Raw genomic sequence first — 16,182 nt, 5'->3', positions numbered from 1 at the left:
CAAAGGCCCGGGGGATGCAGACGGTGAGCGGGGGCCGGGTCGGGAGGGCGGGCCCACGCTGCGGGCTGCCCCGGCCACAGGGGCCGCCTGTCCCCAGGGAGGAGTGCACGAGGACAGCACAGCGGAATTTCCCAATTACGGCGTGAAAACAGAGCTCCTCTTGCACCACCGCGCCCCCTCCCGCCCCACAAGTAAAAACCAGTCCAGTTTCCAGTGGCTTCCTAGCCCGGGCTCCGGCCCCACCACCCCCCTCAGTGGCCAGTTTCCCACTCCACCCGCCCCCAATGCGGGGCTCTTCTGCGGAGCCCGGGGGCGGCGGTGAGGGGGAACAGGATTAGCAGGGGACGTATTAGGGACACTGGGCCTCGGCTGCACTGGATGAGCTGCCAGGCATGTCTGTGTCGAAGGAGGGCCAGAATGAACCAGAAGCTGTAGCCAGTGGGGCTTCTCAGGGTCTGGGTCTCGTGGAAGAAAGCCTCGTGACAGCTCCCCCCGCCAGACTTGGGCCCCTTCCCAATGCCTCATTTTGGGGGCTTCCCTTTCTCCTGGGACGGGGCTTGGGACTTCAGCCACCATGGACGGGGCTGGCTGGGGCTGCAGCCCTGAGTTCACAGCACAGTCACTGGCTGAAAAGAAAGCATTCTCCAGCTAGCCCTCTTTGCAAGGCAGCAGGGAGGAAGCGGGGTGGGGGAGGCACAGCTGATTAGGCCCAGGCTGCCGGAGGGCCGAGCTGGCCGGGGGTGAGCGTGCTCAGCCGCGCAGGCTCCGCACAGAAGCAAGCCTTGTCAGGATCACAGCTGTTGGGCTGCGCTGGAGTTCATGTCGCAGTTTATCAAAGAGGCTGCGTTTTCTCCCTCCTCTCCTCTTCTCTGGAATATAGTGGGACGGTTCGTGGGAAAACAAGCCCTGTGCTTGTTCCGTCTGCACTGGCTGGGGGGTGGGATGGGCCAGAGGAAATGTACACACACACCCACTCGGGGCCGGACCGCTGGTGGCGCCCTGGGAGCCAGCGCTCGGCACAGAAGGTTGGTTCTCTCACCCTCAGCCGGGCCCAGTCTCCCCTCCCGACAGAGCACGGGGTTGGGGAAGAGGCCGAGGCTGCGTCCTGAGGCCGACAGAGGCACCCCCTAGCTGTCTGCGGGCGCCAAACGCACAGCATCTGCTGCACCTTGCTCTGCAGAACGACGGGGCAGGTGCAACGACAGCGTCTTACAGTCAGAGCAAACTGGGCTTGGAGACAGTCCACAAGCTAAAGACTGGAGGAACTGGGATTCGAACCCAAGGTCGTTTGACTTGAGAAGCCCCCTCTTCAACTGGCTCCCAAGTGCCTGTGGCATCTGCCTGACCGCCGTGGAGCCCTGGGGCGGGGGCTGGTGTGGGCAGGGCTGGCGCTCACACCACCTGTGCTCAGCATCCGTCCACCCTGAGTCCCTGCAGCATGAAGAAGGGCCTGGGCCTGGGGCGGGGCACAGCAAGCCCCGCTGAGATCCGGTTTTGGAATCCCTGGCCTCCCCAAACCCAACATACCTCTACACAGTTATGCCCACCCGATAACAAGGCCACATGGACACGGAGCAGATGTCCGACCCCTGCAGGGGCTCTGTTCCCAACCCCCACGGAGGGGCAGCCCGGGAAGGCCAGGCGGGTGGGGAACCTCTCCCCGGCCTGTGGAGGGTCCTGCCTCTTCCTCAAGGCCAAGACCCACAGCCAAATGTCTGTCCTCAAGAACTCCGGACGCCTCTGTCCTTCCAGTCGCCGTTCCTGGACCCTGAGCTAAACGCACCACTGCAGGAACAACAGCTAGGAACTGCAAAAAGAGTCTCTTTCCTTTCTTTGCTCAATGTTGGGGGTTGAGGGAGCAACTTATAGTTGGCTGAACACGACAAAGAGCAGGTTAAGAAACATCCACTGTCTCTTATCAGACCTGTGGCTTCACCTCAGCCGTCTGCACGCATCACTAGTGTGCACTTCTTTAAAGCCACCAGCGGAAAGTAAGGAAATGAGTTGGGACACAGATGGGCAGGCTGACCCTCCCAGGCGCGGGCCCCAGCGAAGCTCTGCCTCAACCCCGTCTGACCACGAGGAAGAGGGCACACGGCTTCAGGCCTCCTCCACGTGGGGGGCGGGGCACACTGGTCAGCCTCCCAGGGCTAGCGCGGCCCCGAGGAAGCTGTGATTGGACATGCCAAGGGCTGCTGCTATTTCAGGGGGCGGGCAGGATGGCAGGAGGGATAACATATGTGAGCGGCCCAATGACAGGGCCTTCCGTCCTGCCCCGGAGCTCTCCACCTGGGGCTGGGAGAGCACGCTGGCTAAGCGGGCTGGGAGTGAGCTGTGCCGTGGGGGCAGGCGCCGTGCACACGGAGGCCCCAGTGTGGTCCTCGAGGGACGTGAGCCCCAGAGCAGCGAGTAACTGCTGTGCTGGATGGACTCGGCCCCAGAAGGCTGCGGGGCGAGGATTCTCTGGGGAGCTGGGTGCTGGGAGGTCCTGGCGTGCAGGGTGGGCAGGCCCCTCAGGGACCCGGCTTGACCTTCTCTCACAGACGGGACACAGGGCCAGCTACAAAGTCAGAGGAGTGCAGGGGTCTGCAGCCCAGCTCCAACCGAGTCAGGTGGGCACGTGGCCTCCTCTCATTCCCCTCCTGCAGCAATAAGGATTCCCAGCAGCCTGGGACGCCTGGGAGACCCCCCAGAGTAAGCAAAGCCTCGCCACCCTGAAGGCTCTGCACAGGACCACGGGGACGCAGGACCACCAGCTCCGCAAACCCTCGGTGATGGGACAGGGAACGCCCCTGCACATGCACACGCGCACCCACTCCGTGCTGTCTGGGGAGGTCGGCGACCCCCAGCACCCTCTCCCCAGGCCCCGCTGGGGCATGCCAGGCTGATGGAGGCTGGAAAAACCCACTGCAGTGGGGCTCTCCAGAGAGGAAACTAGCTCAAACTCCTTTTTCAAAGGCCCCTCTCTCCACCGGTTTCCTGAAAGTCTTCCAGGCAAGGAGGACTCATCAAAAGAGCCAACACCTCTGCAATTTGGAATGCCGAATGAAGCTAGCTGTCAGTCATGTGGGGAGAGTCCGTCATTTTCCTGGTGGGGGGGGGTCCCTTCAGTCCCCAACTCGATGAGAAAAAACAAACATGGAAACCTTCCGCTTTTGGCCAGTGAGGTTCAGAATCCACTTCTGCCCTCTGTAACTGTGACTGTCACCTGGGATCACTCTGTACCCCAGGGGCCCTTGGTGCTGTATGGGGACACTTTCGACTGTCCCGACAGGGGCAGTGACGGTGCTCCTAGCCCCTAGGGGGTCAGGGCGGGGGGTGCTGCTCAATACCCCAGAGGGCGCAGAACACCCCCGCCACTGAGAGTTAACCAGCCCCAGATGCCAGCGTGCTGAAGCGGACAAGCCCTGCCCTCCTCAAGCTCAGGAAAGCAGGGGGTGGCGACACCTGCCACCACCAGGAAGCCCTGCGTGGTCCTTCCCAATGGGCAGGGACTGTGCCGTCCTGTTCTTTGCCCTTCCGTCTCCTCCTGAGAATCAATCCTTTGACCACCCCCAGGGTGGCCACTCTCCCCGTGGGGCTCCCCCGTTTCCTTGCTTGCCACTCCCCGCAGCACTCAGCAGGCTCCTCCCTGCCTCCTGCCCCTCAAGGCTTCCTGTGTCCCCCTCTCTCCTCGGCTTCTTTCTGCCTCTCAGGCCCCTCTTCTCAGCCTCCTCTCCCGGCTTCTCCCTCTTTCTGCAACCATCACACACTGGAAGAGCAGAGAGCCCATGGCTGCCTCGACCCCTTGCACGATGTGAGGATGAAACTCGAGGCTGTGGGAGAAGGGACGCTCCCGGAACTGACCTGATGATGAAGGCGCCTCTGACCTCCAGGAGCTTCCGCTCACTGCTGAACCTCTTGAGAAGGTTGATCATGAACTTGTAAAAGTAGGAGTTCATGGTCGGGGTGGAAGGAGAACACTCCAAGCCTTTGGTACCTACAGAGGAAGGGACAGAATGGGGTTTATTCTGCATGCCCACAGAAAGGAAACAGTTATCGATGCCAAAAAGGTGGGGAGAGTCCCTGTGCAACCAGGTGAGGGAACACCATCCATCAAGGGCCACGCTGGCAGCAAAAAAGCAAGGACCAAACACGTGTGCTCAAGCTGATACAACCCTGCTCGCTATAAACGCACCCATTCCCCTGGCCACCCCTCCAGCGGACACTCCATCATTTAGTGAAGACTCCTTACTTGAGACTAGGTGCTAGGTGCCAGGTGCTTCTGAAAAAACAGAACACATTTTTAACTCATCCCAATAAATAAAATACGCCTGGGCTTTGGTGGGTTAAGAACAGATGGCAAGTCATAGAGAAGAAAGAGGGAAGCAGGCACAGCCCCAGTGGTCGATAAAGCCGACAGACCCCCAGAGGCAGAGGCCACACTCCTTTCCCACTGCTGCTCAAGAAGTAAGAGACGGCACATGCTGGCAAAACGTGACCAGGCGTTTTCACCTGCACCCGATGTTCTGAAATCAGACATTCTTCATCTTCAGGCAAAGATGCTCTATCAGAGTAGCACCCTGAAGACCTCGAGGTGGCTTTACAACCAGAAGCACACTCCAGGCCTCCCCCTTATGTGCTTGGGTGCTCAGTCGTGTCAGACTCTGTGTGACCCCATGGACTGTAGCCCGCCGGGCTCCTCTGTCCATGGGATTCTCCAGGCAAGAGTACTGGAGTGGGTTGCCATTTCCTCCTCCACTCCCTTACGCACCCCAGCTGAAAATACACAGAAGGCCAGAAACAGCACCCCCTGCCCCACCCCGTCCCCGGCCCTGTGGAAGGCATCCAGCGCAGAGGGGACTAGGGTGGGGCCGACGTGCTGCGGCCGACCCCAACATTGTGCGTTCACACACCCCTGCGGTCGCCCCGCCCTTGCTTTCTAGCACGTGCTGAGCTCAGCCCAAGAGCAGTGGTGGTGATGGCAGGACTCCTCAAGTCCACCTGCCTGACGCACGAATAGGGCATCTGATTTTTTCTGGTAACGATTTAATCGCGATGCAACTCATATACTATCAAAGTCACCCTTTTAAAGGGTGCCGTTCAGTGAAACAGGCAGGGAGTGGGGTCTCTGGGAATCAAGTTTGGCTGTGCGAAGGGATATCAGCTCCCAGAAGCGTCAACCCAAAGTACGACTGTGTGGAACCGTTGCCCAGAGCGTAAGCAAGCCTTACAGAGGAGCCCTGGCAGGCCGACTTCAGCAGGTGCAGGGGCCAGGAGGCAGCAGTGAAACCTTCTCCCAGGAGGTCTATCGTTTTGCTGAACTCAGACTTCCTTAAATCCTCGCAAGGTCCTTACAGGGAAGTGGCTGGGAACTGGAAAAGGTGCTTCCTGATTTTTTTTTCCCCTGGCTGTGAACTCGTCTGTGAGGATGCCTCACCAGGAGCCACACCTTCAAACTACTGTCCTCTCTCTGGAACCTCCTGGACAGCTCCTGTGAATCGTGCCTGGGGTGAGCCCTTCGTGAGAAGCCAGTTTAAGGACAGGCCTCACGGCACTTCTTGTCTGCAGTGTGTTGTTCTGGGTCCCTTTCCAGAAGAGCCTGGCCCAGGGCCGTCCTGAGTGTCTCTGGAATGGCAAATAGTCTGCTCTCTGCCCCCGAGGGGCTGTTTGCAGAATCGAGTGTCACATTCTTACAGATCGAGTTACTCCAGGCCCAGCTGGGGCTGACTCTGAAGAGATGGCTGTGGATACAGTTGTGAGGAGCCCCATGTCCCTGTCCCCACACTTGAGGACATGAATTCTGCTGCCCCCATGGAGGCCTGGCTGGAGGGCATAGGCTACCCCTACCCGTGGAGGTACTTGTGGCCTGGGGTCCAGCTCCTTGCAGCCTTCTGGGTGCTGGGTGACCATGGGTCCTTATGTCCCTGTCCCCTCCTACCTTCTGGAGGTGTGTCCCTGTCCCATCCATTAGCAGGCTTAGATTCCATAGTATTCCAAAGGACAAAGGGATCAAAACAGCGACTGACCATGAAGAAATCCTCGCCACCCGGGGCCACAGTCTCCAGGTCCTGGGGACTGGGTGACTTGAGCAGGCGCTGGGGAGAGGTCCTGGGTGGCTCGGTTCTTACAGAGGCAGTGGGCGTTTCTTGGCTGCACCGTGTGGTATGTGGGATCTTCAATCCCCAACCTCTGTCCCCTATATTGGATGGTAGATTCTTAACCACCAGACCACGAGGGAAGTCCCAAACATGGTGTTTAGAGATTGGCTTGGGAGTCCACCACACCTGAGATCAGATCTTCACTCAACCCCCAACTAGCTGTGCAACTTTGGACAGATCTCTTAACCCCTCTAAGCCTCAGTTTTCTCATCTGTAAGATGGGGGCCATGAGAGCCCACAATAAATGAGACAGAGGATGTAATGTACCAGGCCTGGGGCTTCCTACATAGTCTGTACTCAAACAAGAGGGGGTGTTACCACCAGCAAACCTGCCCTAACCAGGAGCACTGCCTGAGGTGAATGGGTCCCATCTCCTGAACCACGGCCGCCTCTGGGGACCACGGTCAACTCTGGAGTTCCAGGCCCACCATGTGGCCCCTGGAGCTGAGGAGGCCCTTAGGAGGGAGGGGTGGGGCAGAGTCACATGTGGGAGATGCCGTGTCGAGAGGGTCCTGTTCTCACAGCGCAGTGGTTACTGTAGAAGCTTCTGCCACTTACTTCAAAGAGCAGGAGGCTGGGTGCAACCTAAGTGGGCACTGGGTGCCTTCCGAGGCTGCCGGGAGAGACCGTGGAGCTGCCCGAGGCCCCTGGCCCTTCTGGCTCCACATGCCAGAGCAGACTCCAGTCAAGGCCGCTGCCCCAGGAGAGAAGGCCCTGCAAGAGCCGGCAGGGAACCTTGGGGAGTGCCCGGGAGGGCAACATAGGCTGGGCTGGCTGGGCAAGGGCGGCCGCCTCTCCTGACCACCAAGGATGGGGTGGGGGCCACCTCGCTCCCTCCCAGCCTCCTTTCTCCCTGGCCCACCAGCCACTGCTCTGACTGACCAGCCGGCTGGAGGTGGAACTGGAGACAGGGTTCTGGGCAGCGCTGCCGGCCTGGGAGGGGAAAAGGGGTGGAGAGAGAAGGAAGTCTCCAGGAGTGCTCCCACGGGGAGTGCCAGGCCTCTCTCAGCTGAACTCATCTCTGCCTGACCGCAGCCTGCTCCTCCCCATGGGGCGCCCGCCTCTCGCTTGTCTGCATGCGCAACTGGATTGGCCTCTTTTCTCACCAGCTGAGAAGAGCCTGGGGCGAGGGGCTACAGCCCCCAGGACGGGGCGGTCAGGGCCCGCCCCCCCACATGTGCTTGAGGGTCTGCTGGGTGGACAGGCCAGGGTGAGGGGCTGCAGCCCCCAGGACGGGGCGATCAGGGCCCGCCCCCCAACACGTGCTTGAGGGTCTGCAGGGAGAACAGGCTGGGAGGCCTGTACCAGGAGGGATGGCGGGTGCTGGTCGGAGGTGAGGGGAGGGCTGGGAGCAGCCTGGTGTCAGGAGGAGGCACCCTTTGGGGCAAGGAGAGCAGGACTCCTCCTGCCTCCTGCTGAGGACCGCTGGCCTGGCCTCTGTTGCAGAGATGCGGGCTCGCGCAGGAGGCTCACGTGAGCACCGCTGGCTCAGGGCAGGCAGATGCCGCCAGGAGCACCGGGTGTGCAGGGTCTGGCTGGGGGCGGGCAGCCAGCGAGCCGGCGCTGCAGATGTTCCTAAGTGAAACCTGATGTGGCGACAGGAGACTCTGCAGAACGCCGACAAACAGCCTCCCTGGGATGTTTTGGATCGAGCTCTGTGGCTGTGACGTGCGCGCGCCTCACATGTCAGGATAAAAATAGCTCTGGCCTCAATACACCACGCTACAGTTCAACAAAACCAGATGCGAGAGCGTCACTGCCCCGCCTGGGGGAGGCGGGGAAGGGCCCACGGATGCCCAGGGCAGGTCCAGCCGCCGCCTGGGGGCGGGGGCCTGCGGGGCAACACCTCTGGGCTGGTCCTGGCGGGAGCCTCACAGGCTCCAGGAGCCCACGGCCCAGCCCGCAATGGATGTGCCCTGAGGGCGGGGCTGGGATGGGGAGGCTGGTGAGGATCGAGAGCCTGCACTCAGAGGAAAGGGGCTGGGACGGGGGTCTCAGGGGGTGGGGAGCCCCCATGTCAGAGGGCCCAGCCCCCTCTGCAGTGCGAACCGATCTAACATGCAGTCGCTTTAGTCTCTGTGCAAAGGCCAGTGAGCCCTCTGCCCCAGGCAGTCCCCCAACTGCAGGAGGCTGTCCAGCTGCCTGCTTCAGAGCAAGAGAGAAGAGAAGGGGCACAGCAGGGCCTGGGAGCACCCCCGGCTGGTGGGGGGAGGGGGGCCGCAGGAAGGTGAAGGAAGTAGGCTCCTGGGCCAGCACTCTCCTCAAGAGACAGGCTGACCCATGGGGAGGGTCCAGTGAACTGACATGGAGAAAGTGCCGAAAACACAGCCCAGACCCAAACAAGAGCTCAGCACATCAGAGTCACCGCTGTCTTCGGGAGCTGCCAGGGATGGCTTTCTGGGTTTCCTTTACAGTTTATCTCTGCATTTGGTCATACCAGGCTGGGCCATAAGCAATGAAACTGAATCAGAACACTCATCTTCGCCTACGTGTTTGGAGCTGGGAGCAGACAGCCTTGCGCGATGACTTGAGCAATTTCATCCCAAGAATGGGCCGGAAAGGAAGGTCAGGAAGGCTGGGTTTGGGGGCACACATCCATCCCAGGGGACTTGGTCGCAGGTCACCACACGGCTGTGTGGGGCCCAGCTTCCTCCCCTCCCGCAGCAGGGCCTCGACCCGGAGCCCTCCTCCCTGCAGGCCTTTTCCTAGGAATCTGGCAGGGCTCCAGCCGTGTGGACCAAGCAGAGGAGGCACAAACACTGCCAAGTCACAGGGGGACCCAACTGCGCTTTCATGTCATTTCACGGAAGCCCAACTTAGGGAGACGGAGCCCTCCACCAGCTTCCCTCAGGGCCACCCACCCGGGAAGCTCATGGTCTTCCTGAATGCCCCAGCGGCGGCCCCCTCCCCAGCCCAAGGCTCTGCTGAGGCCAGGAGTGAAAAGGGTTGGGCAGAAGGGAGACCACCCCCTCCACCCACACCGCTCTGCACCACAGGCAGGGCTGTCCCCGCCAGGCCAGGCGAGAGCACCGTCCCTGGTGGGCAACGTGGCCTGCAGCCCCGGGCACCACTGTGCTGACACCGAGGCCAGCACAGCAGCTGTCCAAGCAGGTGACGGCCCACCGACACACTTGGTCTGCACAGTCTGAGTTTACGGGCCCGACGTGCAGGCTCGGTGCCACTTGTCTCATCTTTGCTAGGCTCCCTGACGCCTTAGTTTCCCGAATTCCCTTGGTAGGGGTGGCAGGGCGGGTGATCTGTCTTACAGAGACGCAGCCCTGCACCTGCAGGTTCTCAGAGCCGTGCCCTGGTAGGCCAGGGGAAGGCAGGTCCAAACCGGAAGACGGTCCACCTCGCAGCCTGTGTATGACCAGCCGGAAGTGGACAGAAGAACCCCCCACGTGCAGAGACGCCGTGGGAGAAAGGACGGAATGCGTGTGTGTCTGCGGGTGCCCTCTGACCTGTGTCCTACGCCAGCATCCTTAGCGCCCACCTCCTGCCCTCCCCAAGGCGGCCGAGATGGATGGCAACAGGGCATAGCCCTACTTCTGGTTACTGCCGTGAGCTTGACCTCTGAGAACCACAGCCTGCCTGACAGGCCTGCTGCCAGCCATGGACCATGTGCTGGGTGGATGCCCCCCACTGACAGGGCACGCTGGGCGCACGGTGCCGTGAAACCCCCACAGTGGGGAGTCTCATTGGCTGCAGGCACTTCCGTGGTGCTCTTTCCAGGATGGAATTTCTTCTCGTCTGGCACACTTAGCTGTTTTCTATGAATTCAGGGCGAGGCCCTGGCTGATGTGAGCCAGTCTGACAGCCTTGGGAGCTGGGGCAAGTCTTCATCACCTCGGCCTCCCTGGCGGCCCAGGCGTCTTGACAGGGCCAGAAGCTGGGGTGCAGAGCTCTTTGCCACCCAAGCCCCTCCAGCTCCCACTCCAAGCAGTGGAGGGCATGCTCCCGGAGTTCCCCAGGCCAGGCCCTGCAGCCTGGGGCTCCCACCCTGCCCCTCCAGGGCGGGCTGTGCACAGCTGCTTTTCGGCCCATGCCTCTACCAGCCAGGAAGTGCTTGTCATCTATGTCTCCATGCCCTTCTCTGTCCCTAGGAGGAGCAGATCAGACAGCCCCGGAGAGGGTGCGTGCCCCCTGCCCGGGGCTATCACCACAGCCTCTCCCCGAGGACATGCGGTCTCAGTTTCCTGAGCAGGGAGTTCTGGGGGCCACCCCCACCCTCAGGAAACCTCCTCTCAGCTGCTGGCCCCGCTGCCTCTCAGTGAGCCCCCCACCCAGCCTCTAGCAGCCCTGCCACCTGTCTGGAGACTGCAGGTTGGCGCCCAAGTGCTGATCTGGGGACCTAGCATGGAGAACAGAGGGGAGCACTCGCGTCCACAGGGGTCGCGCGGTCAGGATGTCCACAGGAAGCAACGCGTGGGCCCGGAAACCGCTGCATCCTGCGGAACCAGGGAAGGACGCTGGGCTGCTGCGAGAGCCCCTGACTCCTTCCTGCCTTCAGTCAGAAGCAGCTGGAAACAAGAGCAGCTGCAGGCGGAGCGTGCAGTGGTGACAGCCTGGGCCCTGTGGGACACCCCTTGGCCGGGGCTTGACTTCAGGTGTCACTAGGGAGATGTCTTCCCTGGTGGCTCAGCTGGTAAAGAATCTGTCTGCAATGCGGGAGACCCAGGTTTGATCCCTGGGTTGGGAAGATCCCCTGGAGATGGGAAAGGCTACCCACTCCAGTATTCTAGCCTGGAGAACTCCATGGACTGTATAGTCAGTCCATGGGGTCACAAAGAGTGGGACACGACTGAGTGATTTTCATTCACTTTTTGATGCACAGGTCTTCTGGGATTGGCTGGCAGCCCTGGCCCCCACTTCCACTGAGCAGGTGCCCTCAGGGCCAAGTACTGGGACACCTCTGGGGACGGTGTGGTGGGGCTGTGGTGGAGAAGGCACCACTGAAAAGGCCCCAGATGTATCTGACTCTTGGCTTTTCCATCAGAGGAGGTCTAAGACCTCATATCTGGATGTCAAGAGCCACTGAGGGGACAGAGACACCTCAGGCAAACACCCAAGATTTGCTGGGTACGCTCCTTTCAAGCTGCCTCCGTGGGCATTTTCCAGGATTGTGTCACTGGAAGGCAGTGGCATCTGCTTGCGAGGGAGGACCCGGAGTCACGCTGGCCCCAGGAGAAGAGCCACCTGGGCTGGAGGGACCCCGAGGTGGGGGCTCCAGGGGCGCCACGGCCAGCTTCACGTGCGAGGACTGCCCGGAACACCCTGTCTGAGTTACCCAGTCTCTGGCCTGGGCCGCCTGCCCTGTTACTTTCAGCTTCTCGATGACGTCTTCCACCCATGAGACCCAAGCTCTGCACTCCCTGACTTCTGACCAGTGACGGCGCCCCAGGGGAAGAGATCATCACTGACTCGGATGGTTTCACATTCAGCCAGTGGCTCAAAGGGCCGAGAGTGGCAGGGACATGAGGGAAAGGGCTGTGAGGGTCTCCTGCGAGGGTGGGGGCTGCTGCAGTGGGAGGCGGGAGGGTCAGGCTGCCTGCCGCCTGCAGAGCGGCACATCACTGGCCCTCACCCCCGGGAGCTCCCGGGCTCAGGAGGGTGGCCCACGTGCAGCCAGTCCTGGACAAGACTGAGCAGCGCCGCGCCCAGGGTTCCCGAGGCCACAACCATCCGGGAAGGGAAGACTCACCGGGTGTGTTCAGCAGGCCGGCTCTGCCGGGGGTGGGCGCCTGGAGCTCCGAGTGGCTGACCCGGAGGTCAGGGCCATCGAGGGGGCCTGGGTCATCCGTCTGGCCTGCAGGGGAAGAAGCAATTTCTGCCAGCACCTCCAGATCCTTTAGGATAACCTGGGGAGAGAAGAAGAGAATGATGGACAAGAACCCCCACCCTGCGCCATGACTGTGGACGGAGAGCTGCCTCCAGGGGCACCAGGCCGCTGAGGGCCGCCTGGATTACGGCTCTGAGTGCTCACAGACTGCTGCAAAGGATATGGACTCAGGAGAACAGAGGCAGAGGGCAGGAAGTCGGGGAGAGAAGGCGGGGTCAACTCTTCCAATGCTCACTGCTCTCTGGTCCCGGGCCCAGCCTGTGCTGGGGGCCCTGGGCTGGCCAGGCCTCGATGTCAACCAGCACTCAGCCAGATGCTGACCCTACCAGGGCAACAATGACCCACACCAGGTCCAGTGGGTTATTTCCCTATCGGGAAATATGCTTGGGGAGCCAGCACACCTGAGAGGCCTGGCCCGTGAGACGTCCGCACCCTGAGTGGCCCTGTGAAGGAGGGGGAGGCCAGAGGAGGCAGCTGTCCCGGTTCTGAGCCGGAGGGGAGCCCTTGCCTGTCCTTGGTCTCGCCTACAGGCGCCTCCTCAAGGAGCCTGAGGCTCCACTTCAGAACTAGCTCTCGTCCATGAGCGGAGCTCAGTGCTCACAGTCCTGGCTTCACTCTCGACCCTGACATCAGTCGCCTGACTCTGGAACAGTGAACTCACCATACCCGCATCCCCTAGCTTCTGCTGAGTGGCGCCTGCTGGGGGCCAGGCCCGCGCTGGCGGGAGGAGAGGCAAGGCCACAGGGCCCTGGGCGTTGTCCCCATGACCCAGGGGAGACAGGCGGCCCACAAGCTCTGCGACAGCACTGCCTACGCCCCCGGGACCAGCAGCATGGCCTGAGGGGGGCTGCCGGGCCTCGGAAGTGCTGAGCCCAGGTCTGCCAGGGAACCGGGGGTTCAGGGAGGCACACGGAGCATTCTCTTAACCAGCAGAAGCTTTTCACGGATGCGGGACCAGACCCAGAGGCACATTCCTGGAACCCAGGCCGCAGCCCAGCCCCGGAGTGGGGTGTGCGGTGGGGTCGGACACCAGGCAGGGAAGGTCGTCAAGGACTGTCGCCCGGACACAGGGGCGGTCTGAGCGCGGCTTTGCGGTGGGCCGGGGGGGTTAAGGCTCCTCCTGTGCCGTGGGGACTCGCCCTCGCCAGGGCGCTGTGCCGATCTCAGGAGTTGCTTCCTGCACGACTTCTACGCGGGGATCCTGGGGCCAAACCTGCTGGTGGCCCTGCATGGGGACAGGGCAGGGACAGCGGCACACATTCAGGCCTCCAGCCTCACCTCTGCATCAGGAGCATCTGCGTCACTCGTCTCCGCACGCCTCTTCCCCCCGCAGGGCCGCACGGCCAGCAGAGCTGTGCTTCATATCCCGCATTGTCTCGTTTTATAAAGTTTCATGTCAACCCGCAAATTAATGCAAACCACACACTTCTACTGTACAATTACAGCCTGAAATGTTGTCTACAGGTTCCTTTAGTAATCCTGGCCACCCCTCTCGTGCCTACATATCAGAAGATTTGTCTCTGGTCCCCTGGGGGCTGAAGCCAACAGACAGTTCAGCTTGGAGCAAAACCGTGTACTTGTGTACACACACACTGTGGAAGCTCCCTAAGTGGGAGCTGGAGAACAGCAACACTGTCTCCTTCAGCCTCCAGAGCCAAGGACTGGAGAGGGGCTGCCAAGACGGAGGGCAAGGAATGGCGCGAAGAGGAGAGCGGGGAGTTGGTGGGGAGCCACTTCAGGGTTCTCAGTCCAGCCCATCAAGTTCAGCCACTGACCCTCCCCCAGTGGACCGGGAAAACCACAGTCCACACTGAACGAGGCTATGGGTAACCAGCATCCTGACGCAGGCCCAGGCCAGGCCTCTGCCTCTGCGTGGGGCGCGGGGGCGCCCCGGGGGCGGCGTCAGTGGGGGCCTGGGACAGCAGCGGGGACCCCGAGGAGCGGCCCTCCACTGGACCTGGCTCTGGTCTCTGTGCCGGCAAGGCTGTCAGCGCTCCTCGTCCCTGAAGACCTCACGGCCCTCGGAAGGACATGGTGGTCTCAGCGGCCTCGGTCACACTCAGGGCCGGGACACAAGGGGAGAAACGCCCCACGCGGCCTCAGGACACGCAGAGCCAGTCCCCCTGGCAGCGCGCAGGCCGGCTGGGCCCATGCCGGCGCTGGCCTGCGGTCCTGGCCCCGAGGATGGGAAAGGCTCACAGAAAGCGGGAGGAAGCCACGCCAATTAGTATGCGCTACACAGCTTTTCGCAGAATGAATATAAAACACTTGTGCTTTCTTTTTGTGTGAGAGAAAGAAGGGGGGAAGGAGAGGGAGAGAAAAAGGTTACAAGAAAGCAATATTCTGCAGGAGCAGGAGGGCCTGCGGTTACCACGGCAACGGGCTGGGGGGCGGGGGGAAGGCACATCAGCTGGTCCCTGAGCGAGCTGGCCACTGACAGAGAGAAAAGGTCAGCGGCAACTGGGGAAGAAAGCATCTGACAAAGCAGCTCCGGGAGGAAGGCGGCTGGGGTGAGGGGCATGGGGTGTCACACCCTCCATGGCTTGGGGAGCAAAGTGAGGAAGGCCTTCCTTCTAGGAGGTGACCGGACAGCAGTGAAGGGCACATTCAGCATGGGAGGGGAGTCACTGTCTAGATGGGCTGCAACAGGCTGTCAGCCCCTGCCCTCCAGCGGGCCAAGGACAGTCTCCTGGACAGCAGCTGTTTCCACCCCTCATTGACTGGTGCATCCAGGCACTCTGTCCCCGCAGTGTGTCCAAAGACCAGCCCTGGAAAACCCCTTGCTGCGGGAGGTGCCCTTCTGTCTCCTGGAAATGCTCCTGCCTGCCCCTTCACCACCTCGGGACCAGGGGAGACCCAGAGCTTGGCAAGGCTAAGCCCGCAGGCCTGTCCTCTCCTCCCACCCAGACCTCTGGACACGGAGTCCCAGGCGAGGCACCCAGCGGCTGCAGAGCTGGGCAGGAAACGGAAGATGGATGGTTCTGGAGAGCTTCTGCCAAGGGATGGCTGGAAAAACCTTCCATTTCTCTACCCACATGTCTCTGAGAAACAGTCCAGAGTCTGGCTAGGCCCCTGATCAGCTGACCAGGCCCCAGATGTCAACAGGCTCAACCTTCCAGTCCCACAAGCAGGGAAGGAACTCCCTGGGATGGGCCCTCTGCAGTCCTGGCCAGCAAGAAGCCGCACGAGTTTCCGAGGGCTGCGTCGGGGCTGGCGGGGAAGGGGACGCAGGCTGGAAGCCCAAGGCCGAGGTCTGCGGGCACCGCCCAGGCCTAGCTGATGCCTCTGCCCAGAACAGGGCAGCTGCAGGGCCATAGCTGAGATCCCGGGAAGGTTGGATTACTCCTTATTCTTGGGGAGCGGAGCTGAGTGCAAACGAAGGCTGGAAGCCCAAGGCCGGGCCTGCACGGGAAGCCTTGTGGCCTCCTGCCTCCTTCCGCACAGGAGCCTGTCCCCTTCCTTCACAAGGGCTGCAGCCCAGGGGATCAGGCCTCTCGTGCCCCAATGCCTGGTGGACTCATCTGGAGAACCCAGTCCAGGAGGCCGGGCCGCTGGCCCAGGAGGGGCGCCCAGGGAGCCGGGAGTCGGGGGGAGGATGTCTGCAGGCCCCGGCACAGCTCCTGTGTGCCCGAGCCCCCGTGCCACTCTGGGGGGCGGCAGCTGGCACCCACCGGCCCTTGACACAGCAGACCCGGGCTGGAGAAAGCAGAGATCAGCCCTGGCCTGGCCTGAGGGGGCAGTGTTCCCAGAATAGCTTCCCACTAAGGGGGCGGGCGCAGGCCGGGCCCAGCACCCCGGGGAGGCGGCCCGCAGCCTTGCCTTCTACACCACCGGAGCAGCTCTGCCAAAAAGACTCCCAGATCTGGGGGTGGGAGCAAGGGCACTGCTCAGCCTTAGACCTATTTTCCCACTGAGGAAACTACCCTGATTAAACCCTTGTATGCCTCGGTAAAGCGAAAAACAACTTGAATAAAAGGAACAAGAATTCTGTTGGTTTGTTGCCTGACTTTGAACGCACACCCTTAGGAAAACCCTCAGGAGCGGTTTTCTTTTCTTTTTCTTCTGTTCAAGTGGACTCAGAAGTCCTTCCAAGGCGCCAGTTCCGTGCCATACTGCCAAAGGCCAGCACCTGATGCTTATTAAGTTCCTCGGTGACAGCAAGTGTGGGTTCTGGCAGCTGGAACCGACCAGCCGCCGCCCCGG

The 16,182-nt window shown here is 61.5% G+C and overlaps 1 protein-coding gene across 1 annotated transcript in view; it reads right to left on the bottom strand.

Annotated features, from left to right (window-relative positions):
- VAC14 (VAC14 component of PIKFYVE complex) overlaps positions 1-16,182 on the bottom strand; it is a 76,403-nt gene that overhangs the window by 29,749 nt on the left and 30,472 nt on the right. Inside the window, exons 13-14 of the mRNA XM_019979588.2 lie at positions 11,842-11,998; positions 3,847-3,979 (exon numbers count right to left, since the gene is read on the bottom strand). Of these exons, the coding sequence (XP_019835147.2) occupies positions 3,847-3,979; positions 11,842-11,998 (290 nt within the window). The remainder of the gene's footprint in view (positions 1-3,846; positions 3,980-11,841; positions 11,999-16,182) is intronic.

Source organism: Bos indicus, chromosome 18 (assembly GCF_029378745.1).
Source record: "Bos indicus isolate NIAB-ARS_2022 breed Sahiwal x Tharparkar chromosome 18, NIAB-ARS_B.indTharparkar_mat_pri_1.0, whole genome shotgun sequence".
Taxonomy (NCBI): domain Eukaryota; kingdom Metazoa; phylum Chordata; class Mammalia; order Artiodactyla; family Bovidae; genus Bos; species Bos indicus.
Note: the sequence above shows the minus strand (reverse complement) of the source record. Positions and strands in the feature narration are given on the sequence as shown.